A 21,801-nucleotide genomic window follows, 5' to 3' on the forward strand; every position below is an offset into this window, starting at 1 on the left:
AATTGTCCACGTGGCCAGAGCTAGCCTTTTATGCCTTGGAGGTGCTGGTCTGCCCCGGCGGCCAGCGTTTTGTCTGAACGTGTATTCAGCACGGCAGGGGGCGTCATTACAGACAAACGCAGCCGCCTGTCTACAGCCAATGTGGACAAGCTGACGTTCATAAAAATGAACCAGGCATGGATTCCACAGGACCTGTCCATCCCTTGTGCAGATTAGACATTATCTACCTCCCCTTAACCATATATTATTGTACTCCAGGGCACTTCCTCATTCAATCCTATTTTTATTTTCATTTTACCATTATATTGCGAGGCAACCCAAAGTTGAATGAACCTCTCCTCTGTCTGGGTGCCGGGGCCTAAATATATGACAATGGACTGTTACAGTGGTGGCTGACGTGAAGCCTGATTCTCTGCTATGACATGCAGACTGATTCTCTGCTGACATGAAGCCAGATTCTCTGTTACAGGACCTCTCTCCTCTGCCTGGGTCTAAATATATGACAATGGACTGTTACAGTGGTGGCTGACGTGAAGCCTGATTCTCTGCTATGACATGCAGACTGATTCTCTGCTGACATGAAGCCAGATTCTCTGTTACGGGACCTCTCTCCTCTGCCTGGGCCTAAATATATGACAATGGACTGTTACAGTGGTGGCTGACGTGAAGCCTGATTCTCTGCTATGACATGCAGACTGATTCTCTGCTGACATGAAGCCAGATTCTCTGTTACGGGACCTCTCTCCTCTGCTTGGGTGCCTGGGCCTAAATATCTGACAATGGACTGTTACAGTGGTGGGTGACGTGAAGCCAGATTCTCTGCTATGAGACCTCTCTCCAATTGATATTGGTTAATTTTTATTTATTTTATTTTTATTCATTTCCCTATCCACATTTGTTTGCAGGGGATTTACCTACATGTTGCTGCCTTTTGCAGCCTTCTAGCTCTTTCCTGGGCTGTTTTACAGCCTTTTTAGTGCCGAAAAGTTCGGGTCCCCGTTGACTTCAATGGGGTTCGGGTTCGGGACGAAGTTCGGGTCGGGTTCGGATCCCGAACCCGAACATTTCCGGGAAGTTCGGTCGAACTTCTCGAACCCGAACATCCAGGTGTTCGCTCAACTCTAGTCATAGGGTCTCAATACCAAAAAAAAACGCTTCCATTTTGTCCCCATTCGTTGTCAACGGGGACAAAACGTAACTGAACAAAACTGAGTGCTCCAAAATGCATTCTGTTCCTTTAAGTTGCATTCTCATACCGGAGAGCAAATCGCAGCATGTTGCGGTTTGCTTTCTGTCATGGGATACGGAGCAAGACAAATCCGTAATGACTAGAGATGAGCTAAATTTTTGGGGACAAATTTGCTGAATTTCTGGGGACAAATTTGGTTCAATCCGAATATATTTACGGCAAATTAAGTTAAAAACAGCTATTTCCTGGCTGCTAAGAGGCTTTATAGTGGTGTAGAACACTGTGCCTTGCAGTAACACGCATAGGGAGTCTGCTGTGGTAGTGAAACAATACTGTGAGTCAGTATGACATGCAGATGACAGGCGTCGCTCTTAGAATCACTGTACACTTCGCTTATTTTGAAAGTTACAGGGCCAAAACTGACCAAATAACTCAGGTGTAAACTCGGCCTTATAAGTCAATGTTAGCGTCAAGAAGAAGCGCACTCCTTTTACACCGTCGGCAGCTGATTCCACATAGATGTCTAAAGAACCTGTTCTATTAAACGCGAATACAAGTAGAGCCCCCCGACAGAGTGGTGAGGGTGTCAGCAGTAAGTTTGTGTTGACGTCACTGATTATTTTGCCCTTCCTCTGATCTGTCAGAACAATAACCCACAAAGAAACGGACCCTGTCTGTGGAGCATCTGCCTTCACTCGGCCAGCATTTGCTCAATAATCCATCAGTATTGCTAATGCCTAAAAAAACAGGACTGGATCTAAAATAGAGATGACACGTGAATGGAATGTTTACACGTCTTATGTGTTTTGTACCCACTCCTGCTTTTGGCTACCTAGCAGTATCAGGAAAAGGCCACCGAGTGGCACAATGACAGAGTCTGGAGTTTGCAGCAGTATGAGGAGGCCACCAAGTGGCACAATGAGAGAGTGTGGAGGTGGCAGCAGTATGAGGAGGCCACCAAGTGGCACAATGACAGAGTGTGGAGGTGGCAGCAGCAGTAGCAGCATCAGGAGAAGGCTACTGAGTGGCACAATGAAGAGTCTGGAGGTGGCAGCAGCAGCATCAGTAGTAGGCCACTGAGTGGCACAATGACCAAGTGTGGAGGTTGAGGCAGCATCAGTAGGCCACAGAGTGGCAAGGTGACAGTGTGGAGGTGGCAGCCGCATGAGGAGGCCACAGAGTGGCACAACCACGAGAGATTGCGGAGGTGGCAGCAGCATGAGGGGGCCACAGAGTGGCCGCTTGGTTTAGTCATTTATAGGGAGTATGGAACAGAAGGTTAAAATTTCTCAACTTAACACAAATTAATAATACACGTTCTCCAGCACAAAAGGCTTGGCAAATTGATTGTCCGTGTATTTCCCTCGAAGATTGGGATAATATATTGGCGAATTTAAGCTTTAATCTGAGTTTAACTTTCTTATAATTTTAATTAAGTTTTGGTTCAATATAATATTCAATATTTAATAAATTTAATAATAAAAACTAAGTGTTGCCTAAGACAGGAGATAATCTGCCAGTCTTCTGTTTATTCAACAATGTGGTTAGGATGGAGAAAGCATTCCAAAAAAACAATTTATCTCCACCTGGAGACGAATCCTGTCAAGATTGATGCAAGCGCAGTATCGGCTACTCATCGACCCAGATACTTCTGGGGGAACCTGCCTGGCATAAACAGGCCTCTAGTAGCTACAGACAATGAGAAGACAAAGAGTCAAGATAGCTTTGAGCCCAGAAGAGTCGCAAAGTTAATCAAGAGCGATGAACGCTGAATAAAATTTGTATTTCGACCGAAATACTTCAATAAAGATTTTAACGCATTTAACCGCAGCGCTGAACGCTCAATAAATTTAGTTTTTCTACCAAAATACTTCAATAAAGATTTTACCGCAGTGCTGAACTCTGAATAAAATTTGTTTTTCGACCGAAATATGTCAATAAAGATTTTACCGCATATAACTTCAGCGCTGTACGCTGAATCAAATTAGTTTTTTTGACCGAAATACGCCAATAAAGATTTTAGCGCATATAACTGCAGCACTGAGCGCTGAATAAAATTTGGAGCGTCCAGGTCATCCGGCATCTATTCGCTTCACTGAAGGATAATTTTTAAAGTGTGTAGAAGCCACACGGGGCCCCCATGCTGCAGATTTATCATGGAGACATCATGGAGATTTTACTGCATATAACCGCAGCGCTGACCACTGAATTAATTTAGTTTTTCAACCGAAATACATCAATAAAGATTTTACCACAAATATTACTGCAAAAGTGAATGCTGAATATATTTTGTTTTTGAACTGAAATAATAAAAACTGCAGACGTGAAATGCGTATTTATTTTTCTTTTTGGACTGAAATAGGCCATTAAATGCTTTTAGCAGAAATAAATGCACTAGTGAAGTGTGTATATATTTTTCTTTCTGTACTCAAATAGGAAACTAAATGCTTTTGCCACAAATAACTGCACCAGTGAAGTGTGTATATATTTTTCTTTCTGTACGCTTTCAACACATATAACTGCAGAACTGAACTGAGAATATATTTTTCTTGTTTGAACTAATGGCTTTTCAACATAGCACTTGCACCCCAAGAACAAATTGCTGGAATGACCGAGCTGTATAATGGCCATTTGGATCCTCAAATAATCTTTCCCTGGACTTATAAATCGCTTTTATGGCACTGTTCCTAGCGCTTTCTGACGTCTCTCCCTGCACTAAGATGCTGTGAAAGGATTCCTCCCTATCCTTACCCTGCACTTATAAAGGTCACAATCAGGTTTTTCCAATTTCTGTCCCTAGCACCTCCTCACGTCTGTCCCTGCACTCAGAACGCTTGAAAATGTCTGACTCTAAGATGGCCGCCGTATTTATAGGGCTGTGACATTACAGGGCTGGCTGGCTGCTGATTGGCTGCATGCATGGCATTATGGGTCAGCACACCTTCCCAGAGTTCCTTGCCCCATGTCCTCATATGTGTAGCCGCCATTTTAGGAAAAATTGTGATTCATTACCACGAAGCGCGAGGAAATTTGCATTAGTTGCAAATCTAATTTTTCCTGAAATTCGGATCAAATTCCACTTCGTCTGATTCGATTCGCTCATCTCTAGTCATGACCCACAATGCAATTCAATGGGAACGGATCGGTTTTCTCTGACACAATAGAAAACAGATGCGTCCCCCATTGACTTTCAATGGAGTTCATGACGGATCCATTTTGGCTATGTTAAAGATAATACAACCGGATCCGTTTATAATGGATGCAGAAGATGCAGAAGGTTGTATTGTCAGTAACGGAAGCGTTTTGCTGAGCCCTGATGGATCGAGCAAAAACGCTAGAGTGAAAGTAGCCACAGGACTTTTTTTCCCGTCTAGAAAACGGATATCAGACAAAAATGGCTCATACGGATGACAACTGATGCAATAGGATCAGTTTTTTTACTGGATCCTGTTCCTGATTAGAAAAACGGAAAGCTAAACGGTAATGTAAACTTAGCCTTAGGGCTCATGCACACGACAGTATTTTGCGTTCAGTATACTGGCCGTTTTTTTAGTTCATTTCAATGGGTCAGCAAAAAAAACTGAAGTGTCTCCGTGTGCATTCCGTTTCAGTATTTCCGTATTTCCATACCGTGAAAAGATAGAACATGTCCTATTTTTGTCCGCAAATCACTGTGCTTGGCTCCATTCAAGTCAATGGGTCCGCAAAAAAAACGGAACGGAAAGGAAACGGAAACACAACAGAAACAAAAAACGGAACAACGGATCCATAAAAAAGGACCACAAAACACTGAAAAAGCCATACTGTCGTGTGCCCTTAGGCTTCCTTCACATCTACGTGGTGTACTCAAGTAGTCTGGTCCAGCAGAAGAACAAACTACCAAAGTGCACCGTATCCAGCATAGCTGGACACCACCGAACTCAGCCAGATTCCCATTCACTATTAGAGGATCTGCAAGGTTTCCGGCATACATGCTGGATTTCAGACAGACAATTACTACTGAATGTGTGCGTCAGTGTCTGGCTATGCTGGATACGGTTAATCTGACAGTCTGCTCATCTGCTGGAATAGACTACCGGATTTCGCTTATAAGACAAAAGAAAAAATCTTGCTGAAAAGTGCCTGCGTCTTATAAACGGCATGGCCAGACCCCCGACTACTTCCTTAATGATCCGGCAGAACGCATATTCAGCGCTTTTCCTGATCAGTGGGAGAGCTGTGCATCTGCAGACACTTCTCTTTCCCTGCCTGATACCCATCTGTATGATCAGCAGCAGGAGAGCACATGGGGAGGAAGGTCCAACGCTGTACTGAAAGGAGACAAAAACTCCAAGCACAAATTAAGGCAAACTGCGGATCCGCAAAAAAACTGCCGCCCGTGTGCCTTCCGCAATTTGCGGAACGGGCGGCCCATTGTAGAAATGCCTATTCTTGTCCGCAAAACGGACAAGAATAGGACATGCTATATTTTTTTTTGCGGGGCCACGGAATGGAGCAACAGATGCGGAAGTCAATAGGTCCACACCCGAGCCGCAAAAAATGCAGCTCAGATGCGGACCACAACAACGGCCGTGTGCATGAGGCCTAAAGAGGTTGTTTTGTCTTAGGCAATGGGGGCATATCACCAGGTGTGAAAATTATTTGAATGGTGAGGAACCTGTGACTTTAATGGCTTTATTATGTTTAAAGAGGACCTTTCACTACTCTACAAACTAAAAACTAACTATACCTGTGGGCAGAGCGGCGCCCAGGGGTCCCCCTGCACTTACTAGTAAGTCTGGGCGCCGCTCCGTTCGCCCGGTATAGGCTCCGGTGTCTCAGCTCCGTCTGACTGATTTCTTGTAGGAGGCGTGTCCCTTGCTGCACTGCTGGCCAATCGCAGCGCACAGCTCATAGCCTGGCTATGAGCTGTGCGCTGCGATTGGCCAGCAGTGCAGCAAGGGACACGCCTCCTACAAGAAATCAGTCAGAGGGAGCGCAGACACCGGAGCCTATACCGGGCGAACGGAGCGGCGCCCAGACTTACTAGTAAGTGCAGGGGGACCCCTGGGTGCCGCTCTGCCCACAGGTATAGTTAGTTTTTAGTTTGTAGAGTAGTGAAAGGTCCTCTTTAAATAATATAATTTCCCTTTGTTTATTCCAGAATGTTACAGCCAATCACCGAGTCAATGATGTCATTGCCGTGGAAGGAGGATCTCAAGTCTTAGTTGGCCGATTCATGTATGGTCCTTTAGACATGGTAGCTCTGACAGGTGAAAAGGTATTTAACACCATTCATTTTTGGGAATAATATTCTTAGGCTGAATCATGAAATTACGTTGTTTCCAGAAAACCTGTCCGATCTCAAGAGGAAACCTTTGCTATCTCTATGGCATTAGGGCTGTATTAGACCTGCAGGCTATTATATGCAGCGATCTCCTCCACAGTAAGGGAAGTAGTGATCACTAATGACATCGCTTATCCCCATACAGAATCATTATTTGCAGACAGCAGAGCGTGATTAGACAGCACAGTCTACCGCATAAAAAATGCCTGGTAATCAGCGGCACTTTTACATAAGCAGATAATTACTAACGAGCGTTCCTACAAAAACTTGTTAGCGATGATCTGCCCGACCCTCTACAGGTCTAATACAGCCCTGAGGCTGGGTTCACACCTGAGCGTTGCGCAAACGCGCGTTTTACGCGCGTTTTTGTCGCGCATTTTTATGCGCGTTTTTTGTAATAGTAAACGCGCGTTTGACGCGCGTTTGTGTGATTGACTACAGTGTCCTATGGCCACAAACGCGCGTCAAAACGCCCCAAAGTCGCTCATGTACTTTTTTGAGCGTCGGGCGTTTTACAGCGCGATCGTACGCGCTGTAAAACGCCCAGGTGTGAACCATTCCCATAGGGAATCATTGGTTTCTCCTTGTTGAGCGTTTTACAGCGCGTAGGAACGCGCTGTAAAACGCTCAGGTGTGAACCCAGCCTTAGGCCTCTTTCACACGGGCGTCATGTTTTTTGCCCGGATAAGAGGCGGGTGCGTTGCGGGAAAATGCGCAATTTTTCCGCGCGAGTGCAAAACATTGTCATGCGTTTTGCACTCGCGTGAGAAAAATCGTGCATGTTTGGTACCCAAACCCGAACTTCTTCATAGAAGTTCGGGCTTGGGATTGATGTTCTGAAGATTGTATTATTTTCCCTTATAACATGGTTATAAGGGAAAATAATAACATTCTGACTACAGAATACATAGTATAATAGTGCTGGAAGGGTTAAAAAAATAAAAAAGTTAACTCACCTTATCCTCTTGTTCGCGTAGTTCGTTCCCGGTCTGCTAGCTGTGGGCTTGGGCTAAAGGACCTTTGATGACGTCAGATCACATGCTCCAATCACATGGTCCATCACCATGGTGATGGAGCATGTGATCTGACGTAATCAAAGGTCCTTTAGCCCAAGCCCACAGCTAGCAAACTACAGACCGGGAACGAACTACGCGAACAAGAGGATAAGGTGAGTTAACTTTTTTATTTTTTTAACCCTTCCAGCACTATTATACTATGCATTCTGTAGTCAGAATGCTATTATTTTCCCTTATAACCATGTTATAAGGGAAAATAATACAGTGAATAGACTGTCACCTAGAACCCATGCGTGAAAATCGCACCGCATCCGCACTTGCTTGTGGATGCTTGCGATTTTCACGCAACCCCATTCACTTCTATGGGGCCTGCGTTGCGTGGATTATCGCACCGCAACGCACAAAGAGGAACATGCTGCGATTTTCACGCAACGCATAAGTGATGCGTGAAAATCACCGCTCATGTGAACAGCCCCATAGAAATGAATGGGTCAGGATTCAGTGCGGGTGCAATGCGTTCAACTCACGCATCGCACCCGCGCGGAATACTCGCTCGTGTGAAAGGGGCCTTAGAGTCAAACATTTTTAGGATAGGCCATCAATAGCAGACCGGTGTGGGTATGACTCTTCCTGAGCACCAAATCCCCTTTATTGTTTCCAAGGCACAGTGCCAAAAATGTAGTAGTGGCTGTGCTTGGTATTGCAGCTCAGCTACCTATGCTGCAAAATGTATGATGCTGTGCCTGGTAAACAATGATAGGTATGCAATGCTTTTACACAGTCCCTTCAGCCAACTGATCAGTGGGGGTACGATGAGTCTTACCCTCACCAATCCGATATAGTTGACTGGAGACTTTGATGTAAAAGGCTGCATTCACACTGTGTTTATGATATTCTTGCAATATATAAGTCCAATGGATACCTCCGACTAGTGATGAGTGAAGCGAGCTTCGGATCGTAGATCTGAAGTCGCTTCGCTCAAAACTTCGGTATAATACTGTATGGCGATCGGTCTCCATACAGCATTAAAATGGACGGCCTCCAATGAGGCGAAGTGAGTTATTCCCGAAGTCTCACGAGACTTCACTGAATAAGTTCAGTATTTGATTTTTAAACTGAAAAAACTGTTTAAAATTTGGATCCGAACTCAGGTTCTGTTCCGACTGGTATCTCGGAACCGAAGCCGAGTTCGGTTCCAAGTTTTAAAATGGTTTTCCAGTTTAAAAATCAAAGCTCAGTTCGCTCATCACTACCTCCGACCAGTGGTGTACCTCCAATGGAGGCAGACCACAAAACTGCTATGGGGTCAGGGGCATAGTGCTGAGCTGCTTCTTCTGTCCCTTCCAGATGTAAAAAACACTGCATTTGATTACAGGAACAGTATAAATTCCTTTGCACTGAGCTCCCCCTAGTGGTGACTGCAGGCAGACAGCTTTGTAATAGAAGGGAAGCAGATTTATCAACGTACTTATGTCATTTATCTGGCATGAATACATTGAGAACTATGGTCAGAATTAGTGCCATATTTATGACACACAGTGAAATGAGTCCAGTTGTGATTTTATTATTTTTAATGAAATTTTCTTCCACTCAGTAAGGCCTCTTGCACACGACCGTATTTTGCGGTTCGCCACGTCCGTGTGCATTCCATTTTTTTCAGAACGGAACAGCTGGCCCCTGATAGAACAGTCCTATCCTTGCCCGTTATGCGGACAATAATAGGACATGTTCTATCTTTAAACGGAAGGTAAAAACGGAAATACAAAAATGGAAGGCATACGGAGTACCTTATGTTTTTTTGCGGATCGATTGAAATTAATGGTTCCGTATACGGAACACAAAAAACAGACCGTAAATGGTAAAAAAAAAACGTTCATGTGCAAGAGGCCTAAAACAAATTGTAAATTCATCAGAAATCTGGGGAGTTGTGATTTGGGTTCTGCAGTACCTGAGAGTACAAGACATACTCTGACACTGGGTGGGGCCCTGTGAGATCTCTGTATGAAAAGGTTGCCAGTAAATGCAAATGTAAAAAAAGTATATCTCATGGTGCATGTTCTGAGTTGCCTGTTTGCATAGGTAAATGCATCAGAGTCCAGCCACTTGTCTTGTATGACTAGATTGTTAATGACCATATTTACTAATTACTGAGTTATTTCTTTTGGTTAATGAAAAGTTTAGTCAAATTGTGAGTAAAATGTATCTGTATGGCATTGAAGTTGTCTGTAATGCTGTAATGTTTTAGGCCTCTTTCACACTTGCGTTGTCCGGATCCGGCGTGTACTCCACTTGCCGGAATTACACGCCGGATCCGGAAAAACGCAAGTGAACTGAAAGCATTTGAAGACGGATCCGTCTTCAAAATGCGTTCAGTGTTACTATGGCAGCCAGGACGCTATTAACGTCCTGGTTGCCATAGTAGTATAGTAGTAGTGGGGAGCGGGGGAGCGGTATACTTACAGTCCGTGCGGCTCCCGGGGCGCTCCAGAATGACGTCAGAGCGCCCCATGCGCATGGATGACGTGCCATGCGATCACGTCATCCATGCGCGTGGGGCGCCCTGACGTCACTCTGGAGCGGCTCGGGAGCCGCACAGACTGTAAGTATACTGCTCCCCCGCTCCCCACTACACTTTACCATGGCTGCCAGGACTTTAGCGTCCCGGCAGCCATGGTAACCATTCAGAAAAAGCTAAACGTCGGATCCGGCAATGCGCCGAAACGACGTTTAGCTTAAGGCCGGATCCGGATTAATGCCTTTCAATGGGCATTAATTCCGGATCCAGCCTTGCGACAAGTGTTCAGGATTTTTGACCGGAGCAAAAAGCGCAGCATGCTGCAGTATTTTCTCCGGCCAAAAAACGTTCCGGTCCTGAACTGAAGACATCCTGATGCATCCTGAACGGATTTCTCTCCATTCAGAATGCATTAGGATAAAACTGATCAGGATTCTTCCGGCATAGAGCCCCGACGACAGAACTCTATGCCGGAAGACAAGAACGCAGGTGTGAAAGAGCCCTTACTTGCCAAGATATCCCCACAGAGTCTCGGCTATACTGAAATACAGAGCACTACAGCAATAACATAAAGATAGGAATAATCGGAGTTACATTATGATTGGTATCAGCATGCCCATGTCTCCATTTGCTTTCTACAAACCAAACACATAAATCAGAAACTAATATTCCAGGTAGACATTCTGATTATGATGGAGCCCTCCAGTGGAAGATGGGTTTACTTTGACACAGAGTTATCCAATAGCAGTGGCCGGGTGTCTTACACTGTACCTGAGGATAAAAGATTGAGAGTTGGGGTCTATGCCATCAAGATGGTTGTAAGGTGAGAGCCTGTATAGAGGATTAACCATGTATGTGTATGCTGTGAGCGTATGCTATCTTAAAGGGGTTTAACCATGAAAAATATTCTACATTTGCAGTCTATATATGAATACTTTTGCAATTACATGTAATAAAAAATGTAGTATAGCCAGTAAGCTATTCAATGAAATGTATCTGTATAGCGCCATCTGCTGTTTGTTCTTTTCCATATTTCTACGTCCACCTCACTGAGATGGTCACACATGCTCAGTTTAAATCTTCAACTGTCACCAACCATATCTTCTGTGAGAAGCTGGGACAGCTACAGGCAGAGAGCTACAGCAGAAATGGCATGCCCCTAAGCAGCTAGCCTAAAATAAATCTAGCAGAACAACTGCAGACTGGGGAGATCTCTGGATCCATGTGAGGTACTGGGCTGGTTCTAGTTCCGGTTTGAAAGTTATTGTCATGTACTACAGTATATTGTGTCTTATTTAGATTTTTTAGATCACTCATAACATAACCTCTTTCATTTTGTCTGAGTTGAAGGGGAAGATTCATTCTTTTTGTAACCAAGAACAAAAAGATAGTTCCATGAGGTCATGGCTGACACAAGGGAAGGTCATTTATTATACTGAAATACGCCTATATTAGGCGTATTTCAGGCGTAGATGGCGGCACACTGGTTAGTTGTGCCACTATCTGCGACTTCGCCCCGCTCATGCCAGGTCTAAAATTGTGGGGGTGGTGGGCAAGGGGATGGACTCGCAGGCCCATCTCATTTACCATTTTCTACGCCTGTTTCAGGCATGTAAAAGGGTCTAAATGTAAGACAGTTCAGAAGCTGTTGTACATTTAGAACTGGCGCTGGATGCGCTGAAGTTATGAAGAGACCCGCATCTCTTCATAAGTTCGGCGGATACTCCGCCATCTTAGGTTTATTAAGACCGGCGTCTAAAATTCTGGTCTTAATAAATGTGCCCCAAGGTTTTTAACATACACATTCATATATGCTTAATTTAAAAAAATATATGTTTTTTTAAAAATGGACACATTCACTCTATAATATACAATGTATATTGTAGTTCTAAAATATCATATTCAAAACATCCATGTATGGCGGCTTCTTGATGTATGTATTTCTCATGTTCAGGTAGGCTTCTCTGGGTAAAGTATTTCCTATAGTCCTAATATTTGTATGAGGCAGGCAATACATTTTATGTGCAGCACTGTAGAAGATGTTGGTCATATGATGCCATAAAAAAAAAAAAAAAGATATTTTGGTCAGGTTTTCGTGTTTGTTTCATGAAGCATTTGTCTTCTTCTTGGTCTACAGAGGAGATCAGAGCAGTGCACAGAGTTACCTCACTGTGCTTCCTCGAGGGATGGAGTGTGTGGTTTTCAGCATAGATGGTTCTTTTGCAGCAAGTGTCTCCATTATGGGCAGTGATCCTAAAGTCAGGGCTGGAGCGGTAGATGTTGTCAGGTAAAGTATTTTCCAGTTAGGTTTGACCTAGAGTACACAAACAATAGGTAACAGCAAGAATGATCAGTTTAACGGCAGTACAGACGCTCAGGTGTGTTGAAGGCGATGGTGCTTGTGTAGCGGCATATATTGCCATAGAAGCAGTAATTCTCCTGTCCCTGCAATTGACCTGCACAAATTAGAGAACCCATTTTACAGAACAGTTGCAGTCCACCCGCAGACTATATACATCTGGCCAGTCACCATTTAAAGGGCATATGTCAGCAGATCTGTACCTATGAAACTGGCTGACCTGTTACATGTGCAGTTGGCAGCTGAAGACATCTGTGTTGGTCCCATGTTCATATGTGTCTGAATTGCTGAGAAAAATGAATTTTTTAATGTATGCCAATGAGCCTCTAAGAGAAACGGGGGCATTGCCATTACACGTAGCGGCTCTGCTCTCTCTGCAACTGCTATGCCCTCTGCACTTTGATTGACAGGACCAGGCAGTGAAAACATCATCACACCTGGCCCTGTCAATTATGTGCAGAGTGTGCCACATTTGCAGAGACAGCAGAGCCTCTAGATGTAACGGCAATGCCCCCATTGCTCCTAAAGGCTCATTTGCATATATTAAAACATCATTTTTCCCAGCAATGCGGGCACATACAAACATGGGACCAAAACAGGTACAGAAAATGCAGCTGTAATTGTGGGGAGCCAGCTGCCAGGGACAACTGTGCTCTCCATAGAGAGGGTAGAGATGTTTTTTTTTAGCCTTCCCTGCCTTCTCCACTGATGTATACACAGCACTCAATGAGCACTGAATATACAAATCAGGAAGCGACAATGCCGCTTCCTGCTCTGGGCCCAGCAATCATGCGCTTGCTGGGAGTCGGGTAACTGTATGAGCCTCTGAGTCTTAGCAGACCAGATCAGCTCTGTAGAACCTTTAGGTGTTGTATTCCCCTTGTAACTGGGGCTATCATGTCACCCAGTTATAGGAGAAATCAGCAATTAAAAAGTGTAATGTCATAATGCACCAAAGATCTTGTATGGCCTTATAATAATAATAAAGCCACCATTAGTCCATTAGTCCACACTGCAACTTCTAGCCCAACCCCAGGTGACTGTAAACTGTACTAAACTGTACATCTTTTGTTACAAAATGACCGTGATGGAAAGAGGACATCATTAAAAAATATATATTTCAGCTGCACCTTGTACTCCTAAAAAAAATAATTTAAACATTGAAAATCAGACCTTTTCCCTTTTTTGTAAAAGAATGGAATAAAATTAAAGTCCTATGTATCACAGAAAAAAAAAGACACACAGATGAATTAAATAACCTAACAGAAAAAAAGTTAGAGCTTTCAAAGATGCATTTACTGGTTAAAAATTAATTTTTGTGTCAATTTGTAAATTTAAAGAAGAAAGATCTGTAATTTGAAAGCAAAATGAGTTGGTTAATAGTTATACAGTTTACATCAAATGAAATAAAAAACTGGAAAAAAAAAAAAGAATTTCTACATGTATTATTAAACAGTACTTTGTGTCAGGAAATAAAAAAAAGTGCAACAATTCTTTTGGTAGTCCAACAAATAAAAAAATAACTGTTAAATCGCAAACAAGTGTTTGGTCTCCAAGGTCTGGTGATAAAGGGATTACATTACTGCCAGTCGGAATTTTGATTTTACATTGGTTGGACTAAAATGTTCCTGGATTGATGGTTATTTTCTATGTTACATTACATTTCAGGCACTGGCAAGATCTTGGTTATCTAATCATTTACATCACTGGCCGCCCAGACATGCAGAAGCAAAGAGTGGTCTCCTGGTTGTCCCAGCACAATTTTCCCCAGGGAATGATCTTTTTTTCTGATGGTCTTGTTCATGACCCCTTGCGGCAGAAGACTATATTCCTCCGGAACCTCATGCAAGAGGTGGTATTTCTGATTGTAATGTTCCAGAGTTATGTATGAATCATTCATCAACGTGAATTACCAGTTTTGTAATAGATCTGACATAGTTACCAGATCTATGCTTTGTACAAAAGGCATGTTCTTATATGGACAAGTTCAAAGCATCAACTTAAAGAGGACCTTTCACCTTGAAAAACATTGTGAACTAAGTATCCTGACATATAGAGCGGCGCCCAGGGATCTCATCTCACTGCACTTACTATTATCCCTGGGCGCCGCTCCGTTGTCCCGTTATGTCCATCGGTATCTTCGCTCAGTAAGTTATAGTAGGCGGAGACTGCCCTTGTTCTGCTGGGCGTCTCCTCCTCCTAGGCTGTAGCGCTGGCCAATGGCAGCGCACAGCTCACAGTAGCGATTGGCCAGCGCTACAGCCTAAGAGAAGGAGACGCCCAGCAGAACAAGGGCAGTCTCCGCCTACTATAACTTACTGAGCGAAGATACCGGAGGACATAATGGGACAACGGAGCGGCGCCCAGGGATAATAGTAAGTGCAGTGAGATCCCTGGGCACCGCTCTATTGGTCAGGATACTTAGTTCACAATGTTTAAAACATCCCTCCACGCCTGGGTGTGGTTTTTACGTTGTTCATGATGTGGTAAAAATGATGTTAGGTTTATTTTGTTGGCTAGTACTATTACAGCAATACCAGAATTATATTGTTTTTGTTGTATTGCTACTTAAAAAAAAAAATAACTTTTAGAAAATTAAACAATTTTGTTGCCATATTCTGAAATCCATAATGATTTTATTTTTCTGTCCAAGGAGCTGTGTGAGGAACTTTAGATTTTATTGCTATTTTGCACATTTGCATTTGCCATTTTCTAATTTTTATTTGATTTCTTTGGGAAGCGCGGTGACCAAAAAGTGACAATTCTGTGCATGATAAATGATGTGATATTTTAATATTTCTGACATTTTGGGATGTGATGCAATTTTTTTTCTTTTTTAAGAAAAAGGGCTTTTTATTATTATTCAAATGCCCCCATACCTCCCTCCCTCCTTGGGAGATTTGAACTTTCAATCATTTGCACAGTGATTTTACCGGTATCCTATTACATGGGTGGGGGGTAATCAGAAGGCAGAGGGAGTTATTGACTGCAGCATCTGAGTGGTTAAATTGCTGGGATAAAAATGATCTCTGATTCCCACCACTGAAGGCAAGTTTCAGGTATGTAACACAGCTGCAGCTACCACACGTGGTGCTGGCTTAGCTCCTGAAACTGCTCTATAGATACCCTCACAGAGTCACAACCAAAAAACGTACAGGTCTGTCCTTGGTCATTAAGGGGTTAAATTTAACAGATGTCATGATGCTAGTATGAACAAAGCTTACTCTGTGGATATAGTCTACTACAAAGTGGCATAAAGAACTCAGAAGGCCCTGCAGTAATGTCCTCTCCTCTTACCCAGCTTACCTGAACCTTAGATAAACTTGAAGTGCAAATCTTTGTGCACAGTGAGACACCATTCATTCATAATATCTCCTGCAGCAACTTCAGAGAAGTCAGGAGGGAGAAAAAGCTGCATGGTATACAAAGCAGAAACATTCATCCCCAAAAGATAAATCTGAAAGGAACTCACTCGTGAATGGTTTTTGTTTGCATTCCCGAGAAAAGGAAAAAAAGACTGTGAACTCCAATGGGGACACAGACTAGTGATAGAAAACTGATGACCTTCAAAATGTGTCCTTCAGATTTACCAGGTTTATGAGTACCTCTACCAATAATTATTAACACAAGAAAGAAACTATGGGGCAGATTTATTAAGAATGGCGTTTCCACACCAGATGTATTACAAATACAGTGATTAGTCTGGGAAAACTGGCTGTGTGACTGCGGGATCTCAATGGCTGACCGACCGCCCCCCCCCCCCCCCTTAACTGACTGTATCATAGTGTTTTATGATGCATTCAGTTCCTATCTGATCGCGGATCTCTCGTACTGAACTCATATGTTGATGCTGTGAGTTCAGTACAGTCAGCTCAGGGGAGCGCGGTCGGCCCGGGAGATCCGGTAGACATTTGTCCCGTTTTCCTGGGCTGATAATTTTCTGGGGCCAGATGTTAGGGACTATTTTGTCTGCGGCGGAGGAAAAGGTTAACAGCAGCTAGGTGCAATCCTCCTGGGAGATGAAGTGATGTCTCATCTGAACTGTTGCCTGCCTATAGAAAGGAAGAATGGCCTCTAAATATAAAAGAGGGATAATCCCTTTAAGGGGCATCTTCCGCCAGTCCGTACACCAGAAATACAAATCTGCGCCCACTATAAGCCGCTATAGATATGAACTATACTTTACGCCAGTTTCTGGTATGAATTATAGCAAATCTGATGAGATTCGGAAGGCCACACCCCTCACTCTAAGCCACACCCACTTTTCTTGCAACATCTGTCAAATAATGAGAGATGTGAAAAGTCACAAATTACACCGCACATTTGGCACGTGTGTGACTTTTTTTTACATATCATAGTTCTGTCACCTAACAGAATAGATATGATCTATTTTCTAGCATATACTTTTTGGGTTTAAAATGTATCTTCTGTTTTATCTAGTGCCACATTAAAATCAGTGCTGCCTACGGCTCAATGAAAGATATTTCTGTATACAATGTCCTTGGCTTATCACCATCTCAGATCTATATAGTAGGACGTCCAGCTAAGAAGTATCAGAATCAGTGTCAGGTAACTATCTTTCATTGTAAGTCTATGCACCCCAAATTAGCACTGGTCAATAAATGGTTATAATTGCAATAAGTGTTTCTTCGATTGATAAAAATTCTGCTCACCGCCCATGTGAAAACTACAGTACCATAAGCACTCTTATGGTGTAAATTGCTCCACTGAAGATCCATGTACCCATGAGTTTAGAATGGGTACGGTATGAAAATAGAAAAAAAAATCTATTATCAAGCCCTTTTCCCATTAGTGCATGTGTGTTTAATGGTCAATATGGAGGTTTCTCACAGATCCATATTAGAGATCGATTCAGTCCCTCAGCAGGGCTTCTTCACCTATGGGTGCTGTCCCTGCTGGTCAAGAAGTACCCACCTGCCGCAAGAGTGACAGGGCTAGACGTTTAGTCCAGCCCTGACAATATCCTGCCTGCGCCGACGCTGCTCCGAAGCTGAAGTAGAGCCTGTGCCCTTGCTGTGCCAATTTGAAATTGTCAGGGCCAGGCTAAGCGTCTGGCCCTGTCAATCTTGCAGCAGGTGGGTGCTTCTTCACCTGTGGGGACAGAACCTCCACAGGTGAAGCCCTGCTGATGAGAAGAATCAAAATTGATTTGATTTGCTCATCTCTAATTCATATACATGGTTCCAACAGTGCCCATTGACTTCTAGGGGGACTAGGCATCAATGTGAGATGCAATCAATTTTAAAAATCTCTATCCAAAATTACAGCACAATGTAATCGAGAACTCCTTAGGACATTAGCACCATAATATAGATCCAATATCACATGGAAATTGTACAGACCTATAGTACAGGTGTGTGCATGAGTTCTAACACCTGGCCTCTATTTAAATTTTTTTGAAACATCCAAGTTCTAATTATTACCTAATGGTACCATTTTATATTTCTAGACCAGGGATGGCCAACCTGAGACTCTCCAGATGTTGCAAAATTACAACTCCCATCATGCCCGGACAGTCCACGGCTATCAGCCTACAGCAGGGCATGGTGGGAGTTGTAGTTCTACAACAGCTGGAGAGCCGCAGGTTGGCCATGCCTGTTCTAGACCAGCGTTTCTAATAGTGTACAAGGTTATGTTGGTTCTCTGGTTCTCCCATGAATTATTTTGATTATGTGTATAATATTTTCGTTTATGATTGACACAACAATTGTATATTCTATTTCAGTTTATTAGCGAAGGATATGCCGCTCATTTGGCTACACTGGAATTTAGTCACCATTCCCGTCCCAAAAAGAACAACTCCAGGATGATCCTGAGGAAGGGTAGCTTTGGTTTGCACACACAACCTGAATTTCTAAGAAAAAGGAACCATCTACGAAGGACTATGTCGGTTCAGCAGCCCGAACCACCTTCTACAAATCCAAAACCAGAGAGGGCACAGAGCCAACCAGAGTCTGACAAAGATCACGACCGACATTTAAATCCACTCTCCTGGGTGAGGAATGCAAGTCACAAATTTGAGCCCTCACCATAACAAAGACTTACTGGTGTTCTTGGGTAATACTGCACATTGCGAGTAGGCCCAGAAGCTGTGCAGCGTGAAAGAGCAATATGGTAGATCTGTGGTGGCTTCCAAAACGATCCTTCCCTTAACCCAACCATTTGGGTGTAGGCCAAGATTTTTGGGGAATTTCAATGCAATTTCTGGGATAAAGATGCATTTGAGATGTGGCACACAGTTTCTTTTCCCCCTGATCACCAAATAATGTTAGGGAAGGAGCAAACATAACAAAAACCACATTTCAGATCACAAATTTTATGTTAGCTGTTAGCAAATATAAGTTTAGGAATATAAAATATAATTTGTGTAAACCTCGTCTAGTCTCCCGAAGCACATAACAACGTGCCTGTCAATTTTTTTGAGTCAATCCTCATGCTCCCGCCGTGCTCAATTGTTTACAACCCGAACTTCCAGGATGTGGGCATAGATGAGCTGCAGCCACAACACTTCCCATAGTGCTGTGTGCTTTAAGATCAGCCAGAAATGTAAACGCCTTCTACATCCTTCCCTAGGCCAAAAACTCTGCCCACAACACCCTCCATTCTCTCCTTTCTGCTTCCTCCTAATTCTTCCCACACATCTTCGATATGACAAGCAGTGTACTCTGCCTATCCTGTTCGTGTATTGAGAGCATCGACCAGCCCATTCCCAGATCACATGAATCGTGATGACCAATGGGCTGGGGATTCTTATGGATGAAATCATAGAAGGCCTGGTCATGATGTCACCATAGAGTGTGCAGTCACATGACCACTCTCCCAATCTCTGGAGTGAAACAGAAAAAGTAGTGTAAGTGCATTAATAGGTTGCAGGGTCTGGCAGGGGAAGCACAGGGAAAGAGAAAAAAATATATATACCTGAACAACCCCTTTTTGCAGCTGACAGAGTTTAAGAGATTATTGAAAAAAGAAAAAGAAAAAAAAAGTTCCAGTGTTGTCTACTTCTACGGTTGCATTTTCTGCCTTTGTGAATAGGGAAGAAGTCACTTTCCAGTTGGTTAGTCTCTGCCTATAAAGTACAGTTGTCTATGATTGTTACTAGGATTTTGTGTAAGTTGCTATTTTTATCTGTGGACCAAACTAATTTGTTTCTAAATGTTATTCAAGAACTCTGAGTATCTTTAGATATGGATGTCCGAATATTTGTGTATGTTACCACAAAGAAGTTAATGTGTTGAGTGCTCTGCTCCCAAAGGCATACCATCATATACAGAAGATTGCATTAATGCACCTATTTCATTGCTGTATATAAATATCTCCAAGCTCAAAAATACTGTATATGAATTAATCTCCAGTAGGGGATAACTATTAGATTGTGGGGGTCCTACTTCTGGGAATGAGACTGATCCCAAGAATGGGGACATACCCCGCGGATCCCCTGACATGAACGGAGCTGCCAGTCGGGCATGTAATCTGCTACCTCTGGAACTCCCATAGAAATGACGGGGTACGAGGTCCCTGTACTCATCGGTGGAGCTCCCAGCAGTAGGACCCCACTCATGTGGATAGGTGTCAACTTTACATAACTGTAATACTCCTTTAAAGGGGGTTGTCTAAGATTTGTTTTTCACTTCCTCCCTGGGCTTTGGACCTGTAAAGAAATCCATATTTACCTGCTCCCTGCCGCTCCTTTCCAGTTCCTGGGCTGTTGTCACTGAACTTTTAGATCCCGTCTGTCAACTTTCTGCATGGATGAGGTCATGTGCACCTCTGCAGCCAATGACTGGCCTAAGCGGTGACGTATCCCCCAAGTGGCACGTCCCTGCTGGGTCAAATATCACTTGGAGACATGTCACTGTTGAGGCTAGCTATTGGCTTCAGAGGTGCACATGATCTTGTCCTTGCAGGAAGTTGACAGCTGAGGTTTGGAAGTGTAGAGGAGACAACTTGAGAGCCGAAACAGAGTAGGGAAGACATAAGTATGGAGTTCTGCTTAGGTCCTGTTGACTAGGAAAAGGAAATAAAAAATCTGGACAAGCCCTTTAAGCATTCTCATTGATAAACGCCTAAAGGGTCCATCAGTGTTTTGGTTAGAGTGAGTTTAGTCCTGTTTAGGGTCTTCAAGCAGTCTTACAATATGATGCAGTAAATCCAGCCAATCTTAAAGGGCTTCTGTCACCCCCCAAACACCAATTTTCAGTTTTTGACTTAATATATTTGCTAATGTTTACAGATTCGAAATATATACCCCTCTTACCTCAGGCTGTGGTGTAATTTCAGTAAAAATCTGACTTTAGGGATATGTAAATTTTTTCACTACCAGCAAGTTGGGCGGACTTGCTGGTAGCCGCCGCATCCTCTGTCTGAAAAAAGCCCCCTCCTCCACTTTATTTACAGGGCCAGCGAGCGCTCTCATCCTCCAGCTGGCCCTGCCTGCAGCTCAAATCCCGTGCCTGCGCCGTACCGGTCGTCATTCAGCACAGGCGCTCTGAGAGGACGCTCGCTTGGCTGCTCCTTCCTCAGTGCACCTGCGCCGATGACGTCAGCCCTGCACCTGGAAGAGAATGACGACCGGTACAGTGCAGGCGCGGGATTTGAGCTGCAGGCAGGGTCAGCTGGAGGATGAGAGCGCTCGCTGGCCCTCTAAATCAAGTGGAGGAGGGGGCGTTTTTTCAGACAGAGGATGCGGCGGCGGCTACCAGCAAGTCCGCCCAACTTGCTGATAGTGAAGAAATTTACATATCACTAAAGTCCGATTTTTTACTGAAATTACACCACAGCCTGAGGTAAGAGGGGTATATATCGACTCTGTAAACATTAGCAAATATATTAAGTCAAAAACCGAAAATTGGTGTTTGGGGTGTGACAGAATTCCTTTAAGTGACCACCTCTTCTGGATGGCATCAATGACCTATTTTTCTTCTTCTTTATGGCTGAATTGTAAATATAAAACAGATTTGTGGACTAAAGCACATGGAAAAACACTACACTGGCACAATCTAGTGGGAGCAGGTGGCACGATTTATTCTAATTGTCTATTTAATTGAAAAGGAAAATATCATCTATTGTTGTTCGAGCGAGGTAGGCATGGTGTCCAGGAAATGAAGTGGCCACAGCTAGAACAACCTCCAGGCAAGCGGTTTTAAAATGACAAATGCACTATGGTTCTACCAATATAAGCATGTCTACATGTAGATGAGTGACAATTCTAAATGTTCCGATGCAATGAGGACCACATTGTTTTTATATAAATAAAAACTCACATATTAATTCTAGTAGAGATGAGCAAAAATATTTTGACTTCTGACGGCCATTGGATGCATTAGGCAAATTAATTTGCCATGTTTGAAATTCATTTGTGATGAACATTACAGA

General features: G+C 43.4%; 1 protein-coding gene across 1 annotated transcript in view; it reads left to right on the forward strand.

Moving 5' to 3' along the window:
- LOC122932882 (membrane-associated phosphatidylinositol transfer protein 3-like) overlaps positions 1-20,591 on the forward strand; it is a 787,926-nt gene extending 767,335 nt beyond the window's left edge. The window contains exons 14-19 of the mRNA XM_044287536.1: positions 6,333-6,449; positions 10,721-10,869; positions 12,184-12,333; positions 14,074-14,257; positions 16,846-16,974; positions 18,152-20,591. Of these exons, the coding sequence (XP_044143471.1) occupies positions 6,333-6,449; positions 10,721-10,869; positions 12,184-12,333; positions 14,074-14,257; positions 16,846-16,974; positions 18,152-18,460 (1,038 nt within the window). The 3' untranslated portion in view covers positions 18,461-20,591. The remainder of the gene's footprint in view (positions 1-6,332; positions 6,450-10,720; positions 10,870-12,183; positions 12,334-14,073; positions 14,258-16,845; positions 16,975-18,151) is intronic.
- The last annotated feature ends 1,210 nt before the right edge of the window (positions 20,592-21,801 follow it).

This window comes from Bufo gargarizans, chromosome 3 (genome assembly GCF_014858855.1).
Source record: "Bufo gargarizans isolate SCDJY-AF-19 chromosome 3, ASM1485885v1, whole genome shotgun sequence".
Taxonomy (NCBI): domain Eukaryota; kingdom Metazoa; phylum Chordata; class Amphibia; order Anura; family Bufonidae; genus Bufo; species Bufo gargarizans.